The 20,172-nt window shown below is 45.6% G+C and overlaps 3 protein-coding genes across 3 annotated transcripts in view; all 3 read left to right on the forward strand.

Moving 5' to 3' along the window:
- LOC133957247 (beta-1,3-galactosyltransferase 1) overlaps window positions 1–2,822 on the forward strand; it is a 5,000-nt gene extending 2,178 nt beyond the window's left edge. The window contains exon 2 of the mRNA XM_062392734.1: window positions 1–2,822. This exon is cut by the window's left edge and continues 35 nt beyond it. Within this exon, the coding sequence (XP_062248718.1) occupies window positions 1–1,195 (1,195 nt within the window). The 3' untranslated portion in view covers window positions 1,196–2,822.
- Window positions 1–13,669, forward strand: part of nqo1 (NAD(P)H dehydrogenase, quinone 1) — a 15,208-nt gene extending 1,539 nt beyond the window's left edge. The window contains exons 2-8 of the mRNA XM_062385088.1: window positions 6,916–8,408; window positions 8,616–8,767; window positions 9,982–10,149; window positions 10,289–10,419; window positions 10,697–10,810; window positions 11,272–11,373; window positions 12,392–13,669. Of these exons, the coding sequence (XP_062241072.1) occupies window positions 8,764–8,767; window positions 9,982–10,149; window positions 10,289–10,419; window positions 10,697–10,810; window positions 11,272–11,373; window positions 12,392–12,742 (870 nt within the window). The 5' untranslated portion in view covers window positions 6,916–8,408; window positions 8,616–8,763 and the 3' untranslated portion in view covers window positions 12,743–13,669. The remainder of the gene's footprint in view (window positions 1–6,915; window positions 8,409–8,615; window positions 8,768–9,981; window positions 10,150–10,288; window positions 10,420–10,696; window positions 10,811–11,271; window positions 11,374–12,391) is intronic.
- A 1,930-nt stretch (window positions 13,670–15,599) lies between these two features.
- Window positions 15,600–18,575, forward strand: LOC133951075 (gamma-aminobutyric acid receptor-associated protein-like 2). Its single transcript, XM_062385101.1, has 4 exons — window positions 15,600–15,821; window positions 17,519–17,574; window positions 17,664–17,836; window positions 18,246–18,575. Exons 1-4 carry the CDS (start codon window positions 15,788–15,790, stop codon window positions 18,334–18,336), a joined length of 354 nt encoding a protein of 117 aa, XP_062241085.1. The 5' UTR covers window positions 15,600–15,787; the 3' UTR covers window positions 18,337–18,575.
- Window positions 18,576–20,172: the final 1,597 nt, after the last annotated feature.

Below are 20,172 nucleotides of genomic sequence, written 5' to 3' on the forward strand. Positions count from 1 at the left end.
GGGCCTGGTGGACGCTGGACGTCCGGGGGACAGCAGGAGCCGGTGCAGCTCCTCGCTCCGTCTCTGCTTCTGCTTCATTCTGGTGTTTGCAGCCGTTTATCTGCTCCTGTACAACAGGAACCTGTCGGAGAGCTCGACCGACTGGAGCCCGAAGTGGCTCCTGAACTTTAACTCAGGGAAATGGTTGAAACAGTTTAAGAGTCTGACTCAGAGCCAGAAGTCTCCCAACACCACAGATCCCAGCAGGGTCACTGGTTCTGCTGGAGCTGCTGCCGGGCTCACCGCTGACAGCAGCTCCTCAGGGACTGATCAGGGGACACGGAGCAGCTCGGCCCCCCCACCGGCTCCTTACGTGTCTCCTGGACCGTATCTAGTGGAATATCCTCATCAGTACCACTTCACTATCAATGAGCCGCAGACGTGCGCGGAGCAGCAGCCTTTCCTGGTTCTGATGGTTCCTGTGGCGCCCCAGAACCGGGCCCACCGGGACATCATCCGCAGCACGTGGGGGGGGGACAGCAGCGTCCTGGGTAAAGTGGTGAAGCTGTTCTTTCTGCTGGGGCTGAAGACTGGAGAGGGAGCGGAGCAGCTCCCAGAGCAGCTGCTGCAGGAGAGCAAAGAGCACCAGGACCTGATCCAGAGCGACTTCGTGGACTGCTACAAGAACCTGACCATCAAGACCATGGTGATGCTGGAGTGGCTGGACACCTACTGCTCCAACGTCTCCTACGCCATGAAGATCGACTCGGACATGTTCCTGAATCTGCCCAATCTCATCAACATGTTGATAAACGCTCCGAGGACGAACTACCTGACCGGCCTCGTGGCGAGTGGAGCAGCCGTTCTGAGGGATCCGAGCTCCAAATGGTACGTTCCTGTCGAGGTCCACCCCCGTCCGCAGTACCCCCGCTACGCTCTGGGCCTCGGCTACGTGCTGTCCTTAGATCTCCCGAGAAAGTTGGTGGAAGCAGCCAGAGACGTGCGAGCTCTGTACATTGAAGACGTGTATCTGGGGTTGTGTATGCAGCACCTGGGCATCCCCCCCACCGACCCCCCCGGCCCGGGCTACTTTCACGTGTTTCCTGTGTCGTACGATCGCTGCGCTTTCTCCAAGCTGATCGCCACCACCACTCATGAGAACGATGATCGGACCTGGATGTGGACGGACTTTAAAAAGCCAGGCCCGTTCTGCTGACGTGTGAAGAAGAAACTTATTTGTATAGCGCCAAATCCTAATATATATTGTCTCAGGGATCTTTACATAGAAAGTGGAGACTGGTTCTGGTTTACATTTTATTATAGTTTGTTTTTAATCTGCCGTCCTCTCAGGTTCACGCTGAGCAGAACAAACCTCATCGAGCTGGTTCTGGTTCGCTGAGAGTCGGAGGTTTGGTGTGAAGGGTGTTGGTGTGTCTGCTGGTGGGTGGAGCTACAGTGAAGGGGTTGGTCTGACGTTTTGAATTAGAAGGAACTAATCCTTCAGGCCTCAGGGAGAAACCCCCACTGTGCGTTTGTTTGTTTCAAACCGGACTGACCTGCTCTCGCTCCAAAGACCGGTTCCAACTCGTCGTCCGGCTCAATGAGCCGGGGGGAGCTTCCTGGAGAGTCCTGAGATCATCTCCTCTGTGATGTCACACTGTGATGTCAACAGGCAGTGACACAGTTACTATAACTACTCCTCAAATATGCTGCTTTATATCTTTTATACAGACTTTATGAATATTCTATAATCTCCACTGAGTGACAGGAACAGCAAATCCACCGGCGCCAACGTTCAAACTTTATCTCAAAGTTAATAAAAGACACATTTTAGCAAAGAGCATTTGTTCAACACTAGCTGCTTCTCTCTTTTCTGTATTCATGTTCTGAGGCTGCTCAGAATTATGAATGTGATAATGTAACTTACTGAAGGATGTGATCATTAATGTGTAGCACTGGAATGAATGAATGTGAATCACAGTGGATTCGTTTATGGAAGCAAACAATCTGAGCTCCAGAGAACTCAGGTCCGAGGCTCTCTGTGGGGAACAGGCACACTTCCTGATGTGTGTCAGCGTGTTTGTGTGTGAATCAGAGTGTTTGTGTTGTCGTGTAGCAGCATGTTCGCTGGCCCTGTGTCAACTGTTTGACGGTGACACACCCTGCTGTGATGAGGCTGGTGCGTCTCGACTGTTCTTTATGTTCCTGGACTCAAGCTAATGTTAACATCATGATTCAGTGTTAGCAGCAGCCAGAGTCTACACACTATTGTTGAAGACATAACTCCTGTGCAAACAGGACCATTCTGAGTCAGGTGCTTTTCAGTCGTACTCAGATTCAACACAACTTTCTAAAGCAAACTACAGACACGTCTGTTCTCAGGCCCTTTCAGGAGTTTGAGTACTGTATGTTGAACGTCTACTTGGTTCAGGGGTACTTTGATGTAAACTTCATTTCATAATACCTTTGTTTATACACGTTTTACATTTGTACCTATATGTTTTATTTTCAAACTATTGTCTCAATGTGACGCACATTAAGCTTCTTCTAATGAAAAGGCTTTGTGAATTCAAGTTCGTTTCCATTTCACTCCTCATGACTCTGCACATGTTCTGACCTTCATTAGAAATGTGAGGGTTGGATATTGATTTTTACACTCCATTAAACACTGTTGTTCATACATACTGTATATGATAATAGGTAATAATCAGAATCCAAACCCACTCAGGTTTCACTGGCACAGCTTCTAACCCAGTGTGACTACACACACGTGTTGCATTCCTGATCTGAAAGGATGCAGCGACCGAATGTGGCTCATGTAATAAATCTCATATTTGATTTTATATGTTTGGTTATTTATGTGCAATAGGATGTTATTTACTTAAATTTGTAAGTAAAATTTTAAAGTAGTGAATATATTTAAGATGAGACATTTAAACCTCAGTATTTTATATGAGTATCATAAAAATGATGTTATAAATACAGTTCATTATTCAGATGTGGGGAAAAAGAAAGTTCTAACGAATCTTATCTAAACTGAGTCTTTGTCTAAACCACAAATAAGAGAAAGGAACAGAAAGGGAGGAGAAGAAAGATCAACCTCCTCCGACGTGATTCAGTGAGAGAGAACCAGTTACTGCAAATCTTTTAGGTTAAATCAAGTTATAATTATTTAGGTTTTTATTGTATTAGCAATCAATCAAACTTTATTGACATAGCAAAATTCTAATTCAAGTCAAAGTGCCTAACTACGGATGTTAAACCTTTAAAATAATTAAAATTAAAAGAATTAAAATGAATAAAAAAATGAATAATAATGACTAATAATGAATTCATATTAATTAAAATTATCTCTCAGATCTTCTGGAATCTTCTAGCGACTCAGATGTCATTGCTGAAAGCAGCAGAACCAAACGTTGTCTTTAACAACACGTGTGGGCGGGGCTACAATACGACGGCTCCACTTCTCCATCACTGCTGCACACATTCAGACTACCTCTCACGTCATCCCCACAAGGTGGCAGCGTTCATATTTTGTCACCTTTTTGTTATGAAGACGAGTATATTTCTTGTATTATTTGATATCACAGAATATCAATGTGAAGGACAGTTCAACCCTGGTGGAGAAAAGTCAGGACGTGAGTTCGATGCTCCAGTTTGACTCTGGACCAGTGGAGCTCATGATGCTGGAGGACATCCTGAGATCCAGATGTTTGTGCTGTGGAGCTGAGGAGCATCTGAACCCGCTGAGCTTCACCTGCTGAACAACAAGCGTCACTAGGTGAGAAGCATGAGGTGGAAACAGGAAGCAGCCAAACAACCTCTGGGACACATGAAGATAACCCATCATTCATATTGAACCCTGAGGAGCACTGACACTCCACAGACACGGAGCAGCCTCAGAACATTAATACAGAAAAGAAAGAAGCAGCTAGTGTTGAGCAACAGCTCTTTGCTAATATGAGCTAATTATCATTCAACATAAAACAAACATCTTAAACAAATTAAACTGAAATCCACTGGTAGCAGCAGCGGATCGTCCAAACAGCAAGTGATAAGAAGTTTATTACAGATAATTGAATTAAATACAATAATTATTAACTATACCGAACTATGTGAAGCTGCGGTGGCTAGCTGTGGCCTCAGGGTCTTAGGCTCCTCAAGGGGCGGTAACCCTCGGACACTGTGGTGGACACCGGTGGTCAGGGAAGCCGTCCGATTGAAGAAGGAGGCCTTCCGGGATATGATATCCTTGAGGACTCCGGACTCGGTTGCAGGGTACTGACAGGCCCGAAGGGCTGCAGCTGCTGCCGTGTCGGAGGCTAAGCAGCGAGTGTGGGAGAGGTTCGAAGAGGCCATGGAGGAGGACTTTCGGTCGGCACCAAAGTGTTTCTGGAAGACTATCCGGCACCTCAGGAGGGGGAAACGGGGAACCATCCAAGCTGTGTACAGTAAGGATGGGACTCTGTTGACCTCAACTGAGGAGGTCGTCGGACGTTGGAAGGAACACTTTGAGGAACTCCTGAATCCGAATAACACGCCCTCTATGTTGGTGGCAAAGCCCCAGGGATTGATGAGATCCAGCCAGAAATGCTAAAGGCTCTGGGTGTTGAGGGGCTGTTATGGTTGACACGCCTATTCAACATCGCGTGGGAGTCGGGTACAGTGCCAAAGGAGTGGCAAACCGGGGTGGTGGGGCCCCTGTTCAAAAAGGGGGACCAGAGAGTGTGTACCAATTACCGGGGTATCACACTTCTCAGCCTCCCTGGTAAAGTCTACTCCAAGGTGCTGGAAAGGAGGGTTCGGCCGATCGCCGAACCTCAGATTGAAGAGGAACAATGCGGTTTTCGCCCCGGACGTGGAACTACAGACCAGCTCTTCACTCTCGCAAGGATCCTGGAGGGGGCCTGGGAGTATGCCCATCCGGTCCACTTGTGTTTTGTGGATCTGGAGAAGGCGTATGACCGGGTCCCCCGGGAGAAACTGTGGGAGGTGCTGCGGGAGTATGGGGTAAGGGGGTCTCTCCTCAGGGCCATCCAATCCCTGTACTCCCAAAGTGAGAGCTGTGTTCGGGTCCTCGGCAGCCAGTCAGTTTCGTTCTCAGTAGGTGCTGGTCTCCGCCAGGGCTGCGCCTTGTCACCAATCCTGTTTGTGATATACATGGACAGGATATCGAGGCGTAGTCGTGGTGGGGAGGGGTTGCAGTTCGGTGGTCTGAGGATCTCGTCACTGCTTTTTGCGGATGATGTGGTCCTCATTGGATCATCGGCTTGTGACCTTCAGCACTCACTGGATCGGCTGGCGGCCGAGTGTGAAGCGGCTGGGATGAGGATCAGCACCGCTAAATCTGAGGCCATGACTCTTAGCAGGAAACCGATGGATTGCTTACTCCGGGTAGGAAATGAGTCCTTAGCCCAAGTGAAGGAGTTCAAGTACCTCGGGGTCTTGTTCGCGAGTGAGGGTACTATGGAGCGTGAGATTGGCCGGTGAATCGGAGCAGCGGGGGCGGTATTGCGTTCGCTTTACCGCACCGTTGTAACGAAAAGAGAGCTGAGCCGCAAGGCAAAGCTCTCGATCTACCGGTCGATCTTCGTTCCTATCCTCACCTATGGTCATGAGGGCTGGGTGATGACCGAAAGGACGAGATCGCGGGTACAAGCGGCCGAGATGAGTTTTCTCAGAAGGGTGGCTGGCGTCTCCCTTAGGGATAGGGTGGGTTAGGGTTAGAAAGGAGTCAGCTGAGGTGGTTCGGGCATCTGGTAAGGATGCCCACTGGGCGCCTCCCTTGGGAGGTGTTTCAGGCACGTCCAGTGGGGATGAGACCTCGGGGAAGACCCAGGACTAGGTGGAGAGATTATATCTCAACACTGGCCCGGGAACGCCTCGGGATCCCCCCGTCAGAGCTGGTCAATGTGGCCCAGTAAAGGGAAGTCTGGGGCCCCCTGCTTGAGCTGCTCCACCCGCGACCCGACCCCGGATAAGCGGATGACGATGAGTGAGATTAACTATACCAAGTTCATAATATTCATATATATAAGTGTATATACGGTGAATTCAGGTTTACCTCAGCTTCAATCTGTTCCAACTAAATCTGCTCAACAGGACTTTTAAGTTTTATAAGTTATAGCTGAGCATGAAGTCATATGACTGGAATCACATGTCTTCATGAGGGTGATGTCACTTTACTGGGCGGGGAAAGTGCCAATCAGAAAAAGACGGACCAATAGAAAACCATACAGGAATATTATGCTGATTGTATAAGCAAAATGAGTTTTCTATGAATGATATGTTCTTTTTCAGCTTGCTGTTGTTTTTCATAAGGATTTTTAAAATAAAAGCTTTGTGTCCCATATGGTCAAATTCAGTCTCATCTGATGTGATGTCTCCTTTGATGTCTTCTGTGATGTCTCCTTTGATGTCTTCTGTGATGTCTCCTCTGAATGTGATGTTTCCTTTGATGTCTTCTATGATATCTCCTGTGAATGTGATGTTTCCTTTGATTTCTCCTCTTAATGCGATGTCTCCTCTGATGTGATGTCTCCTTTGAATGTGATGTCCCCTCTAATGTCTCCTATGATGTGATGTCTCCTTTGATGTCTTCTATGATGTCTCCTTTGAATGTGATGTCTCCTCTGATGTCATCTCTGAATGTGATGTGTCCTCTAATGTCTCCTCTGATGTCTCCTCTGAATGTGATGTGTCCTCTAATGTCTCCTATGATGTCTCCTTTGAATGTGATGTGTCCTCTAATGTCTCCTCTGATGTGAGGAGACATTAGAGGCACAGAGGGCCTGTGATGTCTCCTCTGACGTCTCCTTTGAATGTGATGTATCCTCTGATGTGATGTCTCCTATGATGTCTCCTTTGAATGTGATGTCTCCTCTAAACGTGATGTCCCCTCTGACGTCTCCTCTGAATGTGATGTCTCCTCTGAAGGTGATGTCCCCTCTGATGTCTCCTCTGAATGTGATGTCTCCTCTGAAGGTGATGTCTCCTATGATGTCTCCTCAGAATGTGATGTCTCCTCCTAATGTCTCCTACGATGTCTCCTTTGAATGTGATGTCCCCTCTATGATGCGATGTCTCCTCCGATGTGATGTTTCCTTTGATGTCTTATATGATGTCTCCTCTGAATGTGATGTCTCCTATGATGTCTCCTTTGAATGTGGCGTCCCCTCTAATGTCTCCTCTGATGTGATGTATCCTCTGATGTCTCTTCAGATGTGATGTCTCCTTTGATGTCTTCTATGATGTCTCCTCTGAATGTGACGTCTCCTCTGATGTCTCCTCTGAATGTGCTCTAATGTCTCCTATGATGTCTCCTTTGAATGTGATGTCCTCTCTAATGTCTCCTCTGATGTGACGTCTCCTCTGATGTCTCCTATGATGTGATATCTCCTCTGATGTCTCCTATGATGTGGTGTCTCCTTTGACGTCTTCTCTAATGTCTCCTCTGAATGTTATGTCTCCTCTGATGTCTCCTCTGAAGGTGATGTCTCCTCTGAATGTGATGTTTCCTTAGATGTCTTCTCTGATGTCTCCTTTGATGTCTTCTATGATGTCTCCTCTGAATGTGATGTCTCCTATGATGCCTTCTCTGATGTCTCCTCTGAATGTGATGTCTCCTCTGATGTCTCCTCTGAATGTGATGTGTCCTCTAATGTCTCCTATGATGTCTCCTTTGAATGTGATGTGTCCTCTAATGTCTCCTATGATGTCTCCTTTGAATGCGAGGTCCCCTCTAATGTCTCCTCTGACGTCTCCTCTGAAAGTGATGTCTCCTCTGATGTCTCCTCTGAATGTGATGTGTCCTCTAATGTCTCCTCTGAATGTGATGTGTCCTCTAATGTCTCCTATGATGTCTCCTTTGAACGTGATGTCCCCTCTAATGTCTCCTCTGATGTGAGGAGACATTAGAGGCACAGAGGGCCTGTGATGTCTCCTCTGACGTCTCCTTTGAATGTGATGTATCCTCTGACGTGATGTCTCCTATGATGTCTCCTACGACGTCTCCTTTATACAAACAGACAGAGGACAGAGGACAGAGGACGTCTGGACAGACGGACGGACAGACGGACAGAGGGACAGACGGACAGAGGGACAGAGGGACAGACAGACAGACGGACAGAGGGACAGACAGACGGACAGAGGTACAGACGGACAGAGGGACAGACAGACAGACAGATACACACTATTGAGTATAGTGTTGCTCTATCACCCTGTGTTGTTATCATATGATATCGTAGTACATGTGAGTGTCTTTGTTGTGTCTCCTGAGCCAGAGGAGCTGGTGACATGAGACACAAGGACGTGACTGAGCCGCTCAGGTTCAACCCCCCCGACGCCGTACACCACTCTACTTCTAATGAGATGAAAAGAAGTCAGATTAAAGCTTTTCTGAATCACATGACCCGCTCCAATAATCCTTTGTAAGTGACCCAAACATTCTTCTGCAGGCCGAATGAAGCCAATCGTATTCACCAGTGACTCCACACACACACACACACGCACACACACATAGACACACACAAACACGCACAGGCACACGCACACACACACACACACACATGCACGCAGACACACACAGACACACAGAACCGGTCCTACAACATGACAGCATTTTTGTCCTTCCACAGTGTGTAGTTGTGTAGTTGTGGCTCTCACACACTTCAGCTCCAGTAGATATAGGATCTCTGAACATGTTTCTCACGCGAACCCGCCACTGGTCTATAAGAGTCCTGAGGAACCAGGCCCAGGCCACAGACGGATCCAGCAGCGAGCGCAATGGGTGAGTGTGATCTTCTGCCTCCACTTCCTGTTCAACTGCTCCACAACACACAACATCTTGATTTCTATACAACATAAAGATTGTGACTGAAAATATATAAATCTGTCACTTTAGTGTTAATCAGCTTTGAAGTAATAGGATTTTAAATGTACCTCACTCACTATCTTCATTCATAATTAAATATAATGTTATTGAATTTGAATTTGACTGCTTCACTGATTGTAACAACTGCTAATAAGAATTAATAATTCAAAAATAATGTATAACGCTCTGGAAGTCAGTGACAATATTTTTAACCTAAGAGATTAAATTGATCTGACTCTTTAGAAATAAAAATGTCACTTGAAATTTCAGCTGCTTTCAAATCTTTAATTTCATTTTTTAAACTTAAAATCACAAAATTAACAAAAGAAAAGCTGAGAGTTAAAAACAAGTGAATGTGAGATTAGTGATGGAAACACGAGTCAGTGTTTTATGTTTCTCTGGTGTCTGATCACACTGTGGTTTGATCCCGATGTGACTCGTCAGACACGTTTCACAGCTCTGAGTTCAGGTGCAGCTGCACACACACACACACACACACACACATCGTTGTGTTGCTCCTGCTCTTCACACTGTCAACATTCTGTTCTCTGTCGTAACGAGACTGGAACGAGTCTCTGCACTCAGAGAACCGAGTCCCAACATGACTCAGCGTTAACAACCAGGGAACAGCAGAACACAGAACATGACTCATTAGAACATCAGTCACATGTAAACAGGAGCTTCACTGTTAGAGACTTTGAGGTTCACATGATTAGAACTGTTTCTGTGAGTCAGCGCTTTAGGACTGGAGTAAAGGTCTCTGGTTCGTCTCTGGTTCGACTCCACGGAGAGACAACAAAAGACGAACCTGGATTGATTTGTCCAAAAGTCCAAGAGTCTCCCTACCCTGTCTAGTGCCCCTGAGCAAGGCACCTTACTCCCCCAACATCTGCTCCCCGAGCGCCGTACATGGTCGCTCACTGCTCTGTGTGTCCTGCACCTGATGGGTCAAAAGCAGAGGTTACATTTCCCTACCTGCATGAGTGTGTCTGTGTTTGGGACTAATAAATACATCTTAATCTTAATCTTAATCTTCTCTTTGAACTGACAACGTGTGTGTGTGTTCATTTGTGTGCGTGTGTCTGTGTGAATACCTCTGTGTGTGTGTGTGTGTGTGTGTGTGTGAGCAGCTCAGAGGACAGCTCTGATTGTGTACGCCCACCAGAGCCCGGGCTCCTTCAACGCGGCGCTCCGGGACTCGGCGGTTCAGGAGCTGACGGATCAGGGCTTCAGGGTCACGGTGTCTGACCTCTACGCCATGACCTTCAGGGCCAACGCCACACGGGATGACATCAGCGGTGATTACACCCCCCCACCCCCCACCCCCTTTCTTATGTACTTTGTGATGTAGCCCACTGCCTCCGCCTCCTCTTTCCAGGGGATCTGATTGGCCAGTGGAATCGACAGGTATCAGTGTAACCAGTCTATCTCCTCCAGGTGACCTGAGGAACTGCACGCTGTTCCAGTACGGAGAGGAGGCCATGCACGCCTGGATGGAGGGGCGCCTCAGTGACGACATTGTGGCAGAGCAACGCAAAGTGGAAGCGGCGGAGCTGATCATCTTCCAGGTGAGCTTCTCCCTCGTGGTCTGTGGTGTTCAGAGGGAGGAGCTGATCCGGACCCTTTAGACTTGATCTGACCACGTTGAATCAAATAGTTTGTTCATTCATATCAGAGGCCTCTGGGCTCCGGTCCAGAACTGAGAAACTCTGGATCGGAGCCTGAATCCAGCATCAGATCCCAGGTTTTGCGTTACTCCTCATTCACTGGTCCCTGAACAACACTCAGGTGTGAAGCTGGTCACGTGACTACTTGACCTCATAACTGTCCTGTGTCCTCCTGCAGTTTCCTCTGTACTGGTTCAGTGTGCCGGCCATCATGAAGGGCTGGATGGACCGAGTTCTCACACAAGGTTTCGCCTTCTCCATGGAAAAGATGTACAACCATGGTATTTTCAAGGTCGGTATCAGCAAGAAGAGGTTGAGCACCAACAGAGAGATCATGTTTCTACAGCCGGGTCTCTCTGGTGGACTCAGCAGAACCAAAGAACCGGTTTCTAAACGAGTAGATCCTTATGAGAGAGCGTCCTGTGATGCTGGACTTCAGCTCCTAAACGGGCACAGTGTTTAGTTTAAAGAGGGAACGATGTCTGATCTACTGAGCACATGGATTTCATAGTTCTGCCATACAAGCCCAGAACCAGATTTCCCTTTAGCCTCAGCGTCCCCTCCAGTTCAGACTGTACAAGAACAAACCCTCGATAACACTAAGGTGCACACCTAGATAAAACCTGCATCGATGGAAAGGGAAATTCATACACAGTTTATTTATATTGTGTAAATATCCATATTGCATTAAAGCATTTCAGGGATTCCACTCATCATTCTAAATAAACACTTGAATCTATTGTTTCCATGAAGGATAAGAAAGCCATGTTGTCCTTCACGACTGGAGCCACACAGACGATGTTCCGCCCGGACGGCATCAACGGAGACATCAACGTCTCACTGTGGCCTCTGCAGGTAACGCTCCACCCGAGAAGACAGGAAGCCCAGGTGCTGGTCAGAGGAGGTTCTGTTAGATCCAGAGGACGTTCTGTTAGATTCAGAAGAGGTTCTGTTAGATTCAGAGGAGGTTCTGTTAGATCCAGAGGACGTTCTGTTAGATTCAGAAGAGGTTCTGTTAGATCCAGAGGAGGTTCTGTTAGATCCAGAGGAGGTTCTGTTAGATTCAGAGGAGGTTCTGTTAGATTCAGAGGAGGTTCTGTTAGATCCAGAGGACGTTCTGTTAGATTCAGAAGAGGTTCTGTTAGATTCAGAGGAGGTTCTGTTAGATCCAGAGGACGTTCTGTTAGATTCAGAGGAGGTTCTGTTAGATCCAGAGGAGGTTCTGTTAGATTCAGAGGAGGTTCTGTTAGATTCAGAGGAGGTTCTGTTAGATCCAGAGGACGTTCTGTTAGATTCAGAAGAGGTTCTGTTAGATTCAGAGGAGGTTCTGTTAGATCCAGAGGACGTTCTGTTAGATTCAGAGGAGGTTCTGTTAGATCCAGAGGAGGTTCTGTTAGATTCAGAGGAGGTTCTGTTAGATCCAGAGGAGGTTCTGTTAGATCCAGAGGAGGTTCTGTTGAATTCAGAGGATGTTAGGGTTTGTAAATAAAGATGGACGACATAACAACAAAAGTGAAGCCAAATTATGTTGATCGCCCCCTGGTGGCCAGCTGAATAGCCCATAAACATGTCTCCTTCATTCTAGCAGAACTAAAAACAACTAAGCACATATCAAATGTTTATTTCTGTGATGGACTTCCATCATTCACAAATCATCCACAATGTTTTTACCAGGAGCCAGAGAACGTGTCAGGCAGCTGCAGGTCTGAGAGCAGCTCTATAGAGATAAGAGGGTTGGGGGGGGCTGGTTTGACCTGCTCAGCCGGGGCCACAGGTGTCTCTCAGAGGACAGAACCACATGAAACCATCCTCATCTCAAAGGAGCCATGTCCCTCGGTGTGTGCTAACCTGCTGCTCTGCTTGTTTCCCTCAGAACGGCACTCTGCACTTCTGTGGCTTTCAGGTTCTCGCTCCTCAGATATTCTGGAGTCCGGCTCATTGCCCCCCCCCTGTGCGAGCGGCGATGCTGGAAGGCTGGCGAGCGCGACTGAAGGGCCTGCTGGCGGAGAAGCCGTTGACCTTTGCTCCCTGTGAGCTGTTTGACCTCAGCTTCCAGGGGGGGTTCTCCCTGTGGCCCAAGGTGAAGGAGGACCAGGAGTCGCAGCCCTACGGCCTCACCACGGGCCACCACCTGGGGAAACCACTGCCGCCGGACAACCAGACCACGGCTCAGCCCGCAGAGGCACCTGCAGCAAAGAACTCTGAGTTCACACACACATCTTGAGTCGTGTTAAGCTCGTTACTGGCTCTGGTGGAGAGTCACATCTACTGAAGATGAGTTGTTCATACTCCACCACATTTCCACGACAGAGCTTTTTAACTTTTACTCAACTAAAATTTTGAATTCTACTTCTGGAGGAAATGTTGTTTTTATTTGTGTCTATTGTGTTTCCCTCTGTCCTCTGTTCTGAACTCATTAGATATGGGCGTGGCAAATGGGTCAATAGCCCCCCCCACCAAACGCAGCTCCTCATTTCGCTTTCACCAATATTCACGAAATACGTTACACACGTGAATCATGACCAGACACACAAAGAGTCTCAAGGGGCATTAGGAAGAAAGCAACAGGATCTCTGGCCTTTTCACTCCCACTTTACACAATGTGTGTTTCACTTCATCTCAACAACATGGAGATTAACACGACCTTGACTTCTTGTTTCGTCACGGTGGTTCCGTGGCGTCGCAGTCTGACTACACGCCATCAAAACACGAGGTCGTTGTGTAACGTCACAGTGTCAGTAGCTATAGATTCCTCTGATGTCTTAGATGTTGCAAAGGTGGAAGATATGATCTGGGTGTTTTTGACCTGATCTGTTAGTCTGTATGAAGTGATAATGAAAGTTAATGGGTCAGTCACGTACTGGCAACAGTTTAAATCTTTAAATTGATTTAAATAAACACTTTATTGTGTTGTCTGCACTTGGTGGCGTGGACCGTGATGCATCATGGTGGCTGTGAAGTGAAGCGTTTGGCCCGCTCCCCGTCCGCCCTCCCCCGCCGATGAATCCATATCAAGTATCCGAGGATCAGGATGATTTTATTTAAATGATGCTACAGAGATCAAATGTATCATTATTATTGTATAAAGATTGTAAAACCCTTTAAGACACATTTTTGATTTTGGAGCATATATTAAACTGACTTAACTTGATGACCCGACTGAAAATGACCAGTCAATTAAAATATTTGTCAAAAATAATAATAATCTTCACTGATGATATCAAAACTCAGATATTGAAAAAAAGTATACAACTTATAAACAAACATGAATTTGATATAATGTCGGAGAGTGGTGGGACAGATTTGAAGCTTGGATCTGAAATGACAGAACAGAGACCGGATTAAAAACAAGGCAAAGCAGACTAGGACCAACCATCACATGTCACATAGTCTAAGTTCTCCGGCATCAGGAAATTTAACCAAAAGGAAAGTAAAAGCTCAGGATCAAAGCAAAGAATGAATAAGTATTATTAAAAGGGAGTTGGCTTTTGTTTCACAGACAATAAACCAAATACAGAAGAACAATGATAGTGTTTTAGTTTGGAATTAAATAGATCAGAAACTCTTTCAGAAATCCAACTACCAGTGCCGCAATAACGGCACTGGTAGTTCGATTCAACGACTGGTGGAAAGAGGGAGATAACGACAAAGCCAAGGTTATAGACACGCTTGAGGGAGAAATTGAGGATCTCCAGAAGAAGCTGGAAGATGGCAGAAGAAGGGAGGAGGACCTGGAGAAGAGCTTGAAGGAAAGCCTAAATGAGATCCAAAAAAGTGAGCAGGACAAACCTGAATTAAGAGAAACATTATACCAACAGAGCTTAACCCATGAGAGACCAGACAAATGTTAGCTGACACCCATACGCACTACAGAGCGGCAGTAGCTGAGGATGAAAGAAGGAGGGATTCAGTGGTCGTACTCATGCAGAGAACGATGGATTCATGCAGGACAACGTCGATCCAAACACAGAATGCATTCACACACACAAAGAAACAGGCCAGACCACTTGAACATGTGGGGTTCAACCTCCAAACGGAGCTGGTTCAGCTGGAGCAGGGGAAGAAGAGGGTCGTTGAGAACCTCCAAGACGAACTGTCCCAAACAGACAAAGTTATGAGAACGAGACAGAGGGGAGGAAGACTGATAAAATGATGCTGTCTTCAAGAAAATGGAGCAGTGTAAAATAATAACCGAGCTGGGAGAGCGGGTCAGAGACTTGGAGAAGGAGAAACTGTCATCGAACGTCTACTGATCTCTACCTCCAAGGAATGTGCAGTTCTCTCCAACAAAGAGGAGATAGATGTTGTAAAAGAGGGAAAGAGAGCGGTCGGGTGTGAAACGGCCGCTGTACAGGAAAGCAACTTTCTTCTTCAGTCGGGAGTGAATGCACTGAGGAGAAAGATCAAGCGACTGGAGGAGGAAAGACAGAAAAAGAGACATTTAAGGAAATGCAAGAAAATCTGACTGAGACCAAACAGCAAAATGTCTCACTGACTGAAACGAAGAGACTTCTAACCAGCAAGTTGTAGGTGAGCGAGAAGGAGCTGGAGAAGAAGCAGGAGGAGACCAGGGTCCTAGGGACACGTCTGCTGGGTACAGAATATGAAAGAACACTTCCCAAGTTATGATGAAGTGAATGTGGGTGAGGAAACCAAGGAAGACTACCAGCTTCACATCTACTGTCTGAATCAAAAGTTGCATCTCAGTGAAATAACTAACCCTAACCCAACATGAGAGTTCCAGAATGGAGGTGGAACGTTTACAACCTGAGGAGCATGTGATCCTGCTGAGGGTTCATCTCATCATAATGCTCAAGGAGAACAACTAGAATAAAGAACTAGAGAACAAAGCAAAACGTCCTCCAGGGACAAAGAGGTCCCTCCACCTGCCCAGTGCAGAGAAGCAGAGGACAAGGGGACAAGCAAGAGTCCTCCGTTTCCTTAAGGATCTGCAGGAACCCTGTGGTTTTATTCTAAACTATTCCAGAGCTGAATCACAATTACTGTGTGGACGGAGGTACCAGGGAACATGGTAAGACCCCCCCCCCCCCCGCTTTGGTAGGTGGGATGGTACGGTCCTGTGGTGACGTCATCGCTGCTGGTCTGCAGCCTGTTGTTGTGTTTGTTGAGTTCAGCGTTGATCAGAGAGTTAGTACAGGAAACACGTGAAGGACAGTGAAGACGACCAGAGACACAGAGACCCAGAGACAGAGACAGAGACACCTGAACCTGTTCCATCCGCTGCGTCGAGCGAACTCAGCCCGGAAACATGAAATGGATGTTCAAAGAGGATCACTCCCTGGGTAAGACAAGATGTCCTCTGACTCCACTGTCCCCAGGAAGAGGCTTCGATCAGGAGCTCATCTGTTTACTGCTAACGGCTTTCAATAGGGGGGGGGGGGGGGGGCTGTGGTTCAGGCTTATTCTTTCTTCCGTGAGCAGCTTCTAGCTAATAGTAAACACAGCTGATCATGCTAACGTTCTAGCTAGTAGCTTCTAGCTAATCATCATACAGAGTAAACACAGCTGAACATGCTAATGCTCTAGCTAGTAGCATTTAGCTAATCATCATACAGAGTAAACACAGCTGGAAATGCTAATGTTCTAGCTAGTAGCTTTTAGCTATCATCATACAGAGTAAACACAGCTGATCATGCTAATGTTCTAGCTAGTAGCATTTAGCTAATCATCATACAGAGTAAACACAGCTGAACATGCTAATATTCTAGCTAGTAGCTTTTAGCTAATCATCATACAGAGTAAACACAGCTGAACATGCTAATGTTCTAGCTAGTAGTTTCTAGCTAACGGCTATACACAGTAAACACAGCTCAACATGCTAATGTGTAAAGCTGCTCTGTGTAATGTTTTTAACATATCTAAAACATAAAACAATATATGAAGTGACGAGGAAGAAGTCGAATAGACTTTAAATTCATTTTAATAAACTCTTACATAATTCAATTTAAGAAAACCAGATTAAACTTTCTCAAATCAAAATTAGATTCTTACAAATTTATGAAATTCTTGTCAAATGTGGTTCTTAAAATCATTTGTAAATTGATCTCGTGTACATGTTATTTTCGTTATTGACTCTTTTTGACATTAGCTGAATTTGCCGGTGCAGCACTGACACACAGACGTGTTTCCTGAGGAAACACAGACGCTGACCTGCCTCCATCACACTGTTATTATTAGTGTCAGTGTTACGACTACATTACCCATAAACCCCCCTGATAGGTCCAGTGTACGTCTGTACACTAATCATACTGTGTGTTTTACTGACCAGCTGCTTTTACAGTTATAAAAAATAATACTATAATCAACCGTCTTATATAACGAATCACGTGGCTGTAAATTTCTTCACTAGTGTCACAAGTAACAAGCACAAGATGTTACTGGTCCTGACCAGTATAAAACCTTTATACATCATATTGAGGCTGCAATTATATTATGATCTAGTAAATGGTTGATTATTTTTTTAATTAACTGATTAGTTGTTTTGGTTTAAATGACAGTTGAGCATAAAAAAGGATTATCATCATATTTCCCTGTGCGCTGCTATAACTTTGTTCAAGAAATCAACTGATCAATCTTTATTAAGTCCACATATGAAACCGTCTAATATAAAAACATTATCAACATCAGATCATTTCATTTCAGCATAGTTGTTTCTATAATTATTATAATAATAATAAAAGCTTCACTTTTAGAACACGTACTAGGACATAGAATAATCAGATGATGTTACAGGTCGGAAGCAGCTGTGATCACAGAGCTGGTTGGCTTAGGTTAATTGATCATTAAGAGCTGCACATGTTGATGGGAGCTGTGGTTCAGTCAGCAGCAACACGTCTCTCACTCTCCAGTCGTCAATCCATCTCCGTCCATCAAGGTGTCGGCACGGAGGTGGAAGTGTTGAACGAGAGTTGTGTGTTTCTGGTCCCGTCTCAAACTTCCTCCTGTTGAACAAACACTCATGTGTCTCTCTGTCCTGCAGAACATCGGAGCATAGAATCCGCCAAAATCCGCAACAAGTACCCTGACCGGGTCCCGGTGAGTGAACACGATGTGGCCTCACGGCTGAAACCCGCCGCTTTGTGTCTCTGGTGGTTGGTTGTAATGGTTTCCGTGTGGTCGGTCAGGTGATCGTGGAGAAAGTGTCGGGTTCGCAGATCGTGGACATCGACAAGAGGAAGTACCTGGTCCCCTCCGACATCACAGTGGCTCAGTTCATGTGGATCATCAGGAAACGCATCCAGCTGCCCTCGGAGAAGGCCATCTTCCTGTTTGTGGACAAGACGGTGCCCCAGTCCAGGTCAGAGTTCACTTCTATGTCTATTGAACAGCTGACGTTACATTAAATGAATGAGCTGACCCTGCCTGGACAGGATGAACCACAAGGTGGCGTCGGGAGCCATGTTCAAACTAGGAAATGCTAAATGTTTTATATTTAAAACCACCGTTAATGTGTTTCATTATAGTACAGTCATTATTTACTCTACCACAGTCAAGTTTTTATTTAAAAACAGCCCAAACATGAAGCTTGAGCTTCATTTACTTCCTAAACGTCTGCTCACTGCAGATATTGAGCATTTGTGAGGAGCTTTGTGAGGCACATGTGTTTCCTAGTGAGTATTAAACGATGTCAGTGTGAGTAGGTAAACAGCTTGTTGATCAGATGTATGTATAATAACTTTATTTAATAGCCTGTCTCCTTGTTTCAGCCTCACGATGGGGCAGCTCTACGAGAAGGAGAAGGACGAGGACGGCTTTTTATACGTGGCTTACAGCGGCGAGAACACCTTTGGTTTTTAAATCAAGAGGCCGGATCCCGACCCGCTGACCTGCGGCGCCGCACAGCCACAGACACCCGCCCACTTCTAATCACAGCCCCGACCTGGCCCCTGGAGATAGCGAGGGAAGCCCCGGAGAGATTGAGCGACATGAAGGCAACAGGACGATGGACGGAGCGCTCCTCTGACCGGACGCACTCACGCGGTGGCTCCGGCCATGTTGCACCACTTCTTTATAGAGTCATAGATCCAGTCGTGTTTCCTGTGTCACATTTCAATTATTGTTTGTTTGATGTTGTGGTTTGAGTGTTTTTAAAAGGAACCTTGATTTTCTTTATTTCACATTTTAAACAATATGTGTGAATGAGTTTTGCTTGTAGTTCTGCTTTCCTCTTTAAAGATGATATTTAAAAGAATTTTAATTTAATTATTTGAGGTAAGGTAGCTGGATGACCTAACCAATAAAAAATATACAAATTAAACCTGTCTGTTTTTGTTCTTTCGCCCATGCTAGCATAGTAACCTTGATTAACTTAAGTATTTTCTCAACTAATTGAATGAGTAAGTCTATCAAATTCCCTTGTCCGACCAATAGTCCAAAACATGCATTTATATTTATGATTTATTTGAGTAAATATTGGTTTATGGCTAATTAATGATTTAGATCATCAGAGCACTTCCTGTTTGATATATTTCTACTGTAAGAGCTAAATGATAATGTGTAGAATTGTTGGGACGTGATCGGTGATGTTCTCATCAGCCTCACGTGAGAGAAAAATAAAATCTAATCTCACAAGACAAACAGCAAAGGGGAAAGATTTGTATTCAGCTGTTCATTCTGTAGCATCAGTGGTTCAATGTAGTTGAAAGTACAACAGATTCATATTCTCAATGTCTGTGAAACTGGTTTCCTCAGTCTCTCGTTCCGTCTCCCACTTTCACTTCCTCCTCCTCTGTGGCCTTTCCTTGGTAAAAGCTCAGAATCTCACGGATGTGTTGCTGAGAGGAGGAAGTCAGTTTCCACCGAACCTCTCTGCGGTTCAGGGGAACGTTTCTCCTCTCGTGGAACTTGAGGAGCCTGAACTCTCCGACCTGTGACGGAAACAGGACGTGTTCACTCACCATTTCATCAGATGTAAATTTGAACCTTGAGATGGATTTATGAACTCTTTGCTATTCCCATTAATGTGTGACAGTACAAATTCAGTTGAGGTCGAATCAACCCATTATCGCGTTACGTTTTTATCATGTTAAGATTTTATCAGGTTACGTTTTAATCACGTTGTTCTAACACGATTTGTTTTTCCCTTGAAGAACGACTTAATGTGAAATTAGCCCATGGTGCAAACCCCTGCAGAAATGACCAGTAGACCCTGTTTTAACTCACCTGCTCAACTGAATAATATTAATGGAGTTAAGTGAAAACCTTTGCTACATTAACAAAAAACATTTAATATTCTTTATTGAACAATATGAACACTTTAAACTTTTCGTTCTGAGTGGTTGAGTCATGCTAATTGTCAGCGATTAGCATGCTAACACATGAACCTAACTTGGAAAGCATTATAGCTGTGTAAGTTAGCATGCTAATGTTAGCACTTTACTGTGAATAGTATTTTATATGAATGATGGACTTGTGTTCTTCACAAAGAGAAATGACTGATTTCTAAATGAAGATGATGAAACCACTGAATGATGTCATGTATCTCACATGGAAGAACTGGGAGGGAACTGGTTCCTCTCCACTTCCTCACTTCTACTGAGTAAAGTTAGAACAGGACGAAGTAACGGAAGAAGTTTCCTGATCAACTGGTTCTGAGGAAATATCTGCTGCTGAATGAGGAAGTGACATCAGCAT

The sequence above is a fragment of the Platichthys flesus genome, chromosome 1 (assembly GCF_949316205.1).
Source record: "Platichthys flesus chromosome 1, fPlaFle2.1, whole genome shotgun sequence".
Taxonomy (NCBI): Eukaryota; Metazoa; Chordata; class Actinopteri; order Pleuronectiformes; family Pleuronectidae; genus Platichthys; species Platichthys flesus.

Bases quoted from the DNA above. Each gene is read 5' to 3' on its own strand.
- LOC133951075 (XM_062385101.1), top strand. From the start codon at position 15,788: ATGAAATGGATGTTCAAAGAGGATCACTCCCTGG. The intron at 15,822-17,518 runs GTAAGACAAGAT...TCTGTCCTGCAG, and splicing joins CAAAGAGGATCACTCCCTGG to AACATCGGAGCATAGAATCC. The intron at 17,575-17,663 runs GTGAGTGAACAC...GTGGTCGGTCAG, and splicing joins AGTACCCTGACCGGGTCCCG to GTGATCGTGGAGAAAGTGTC.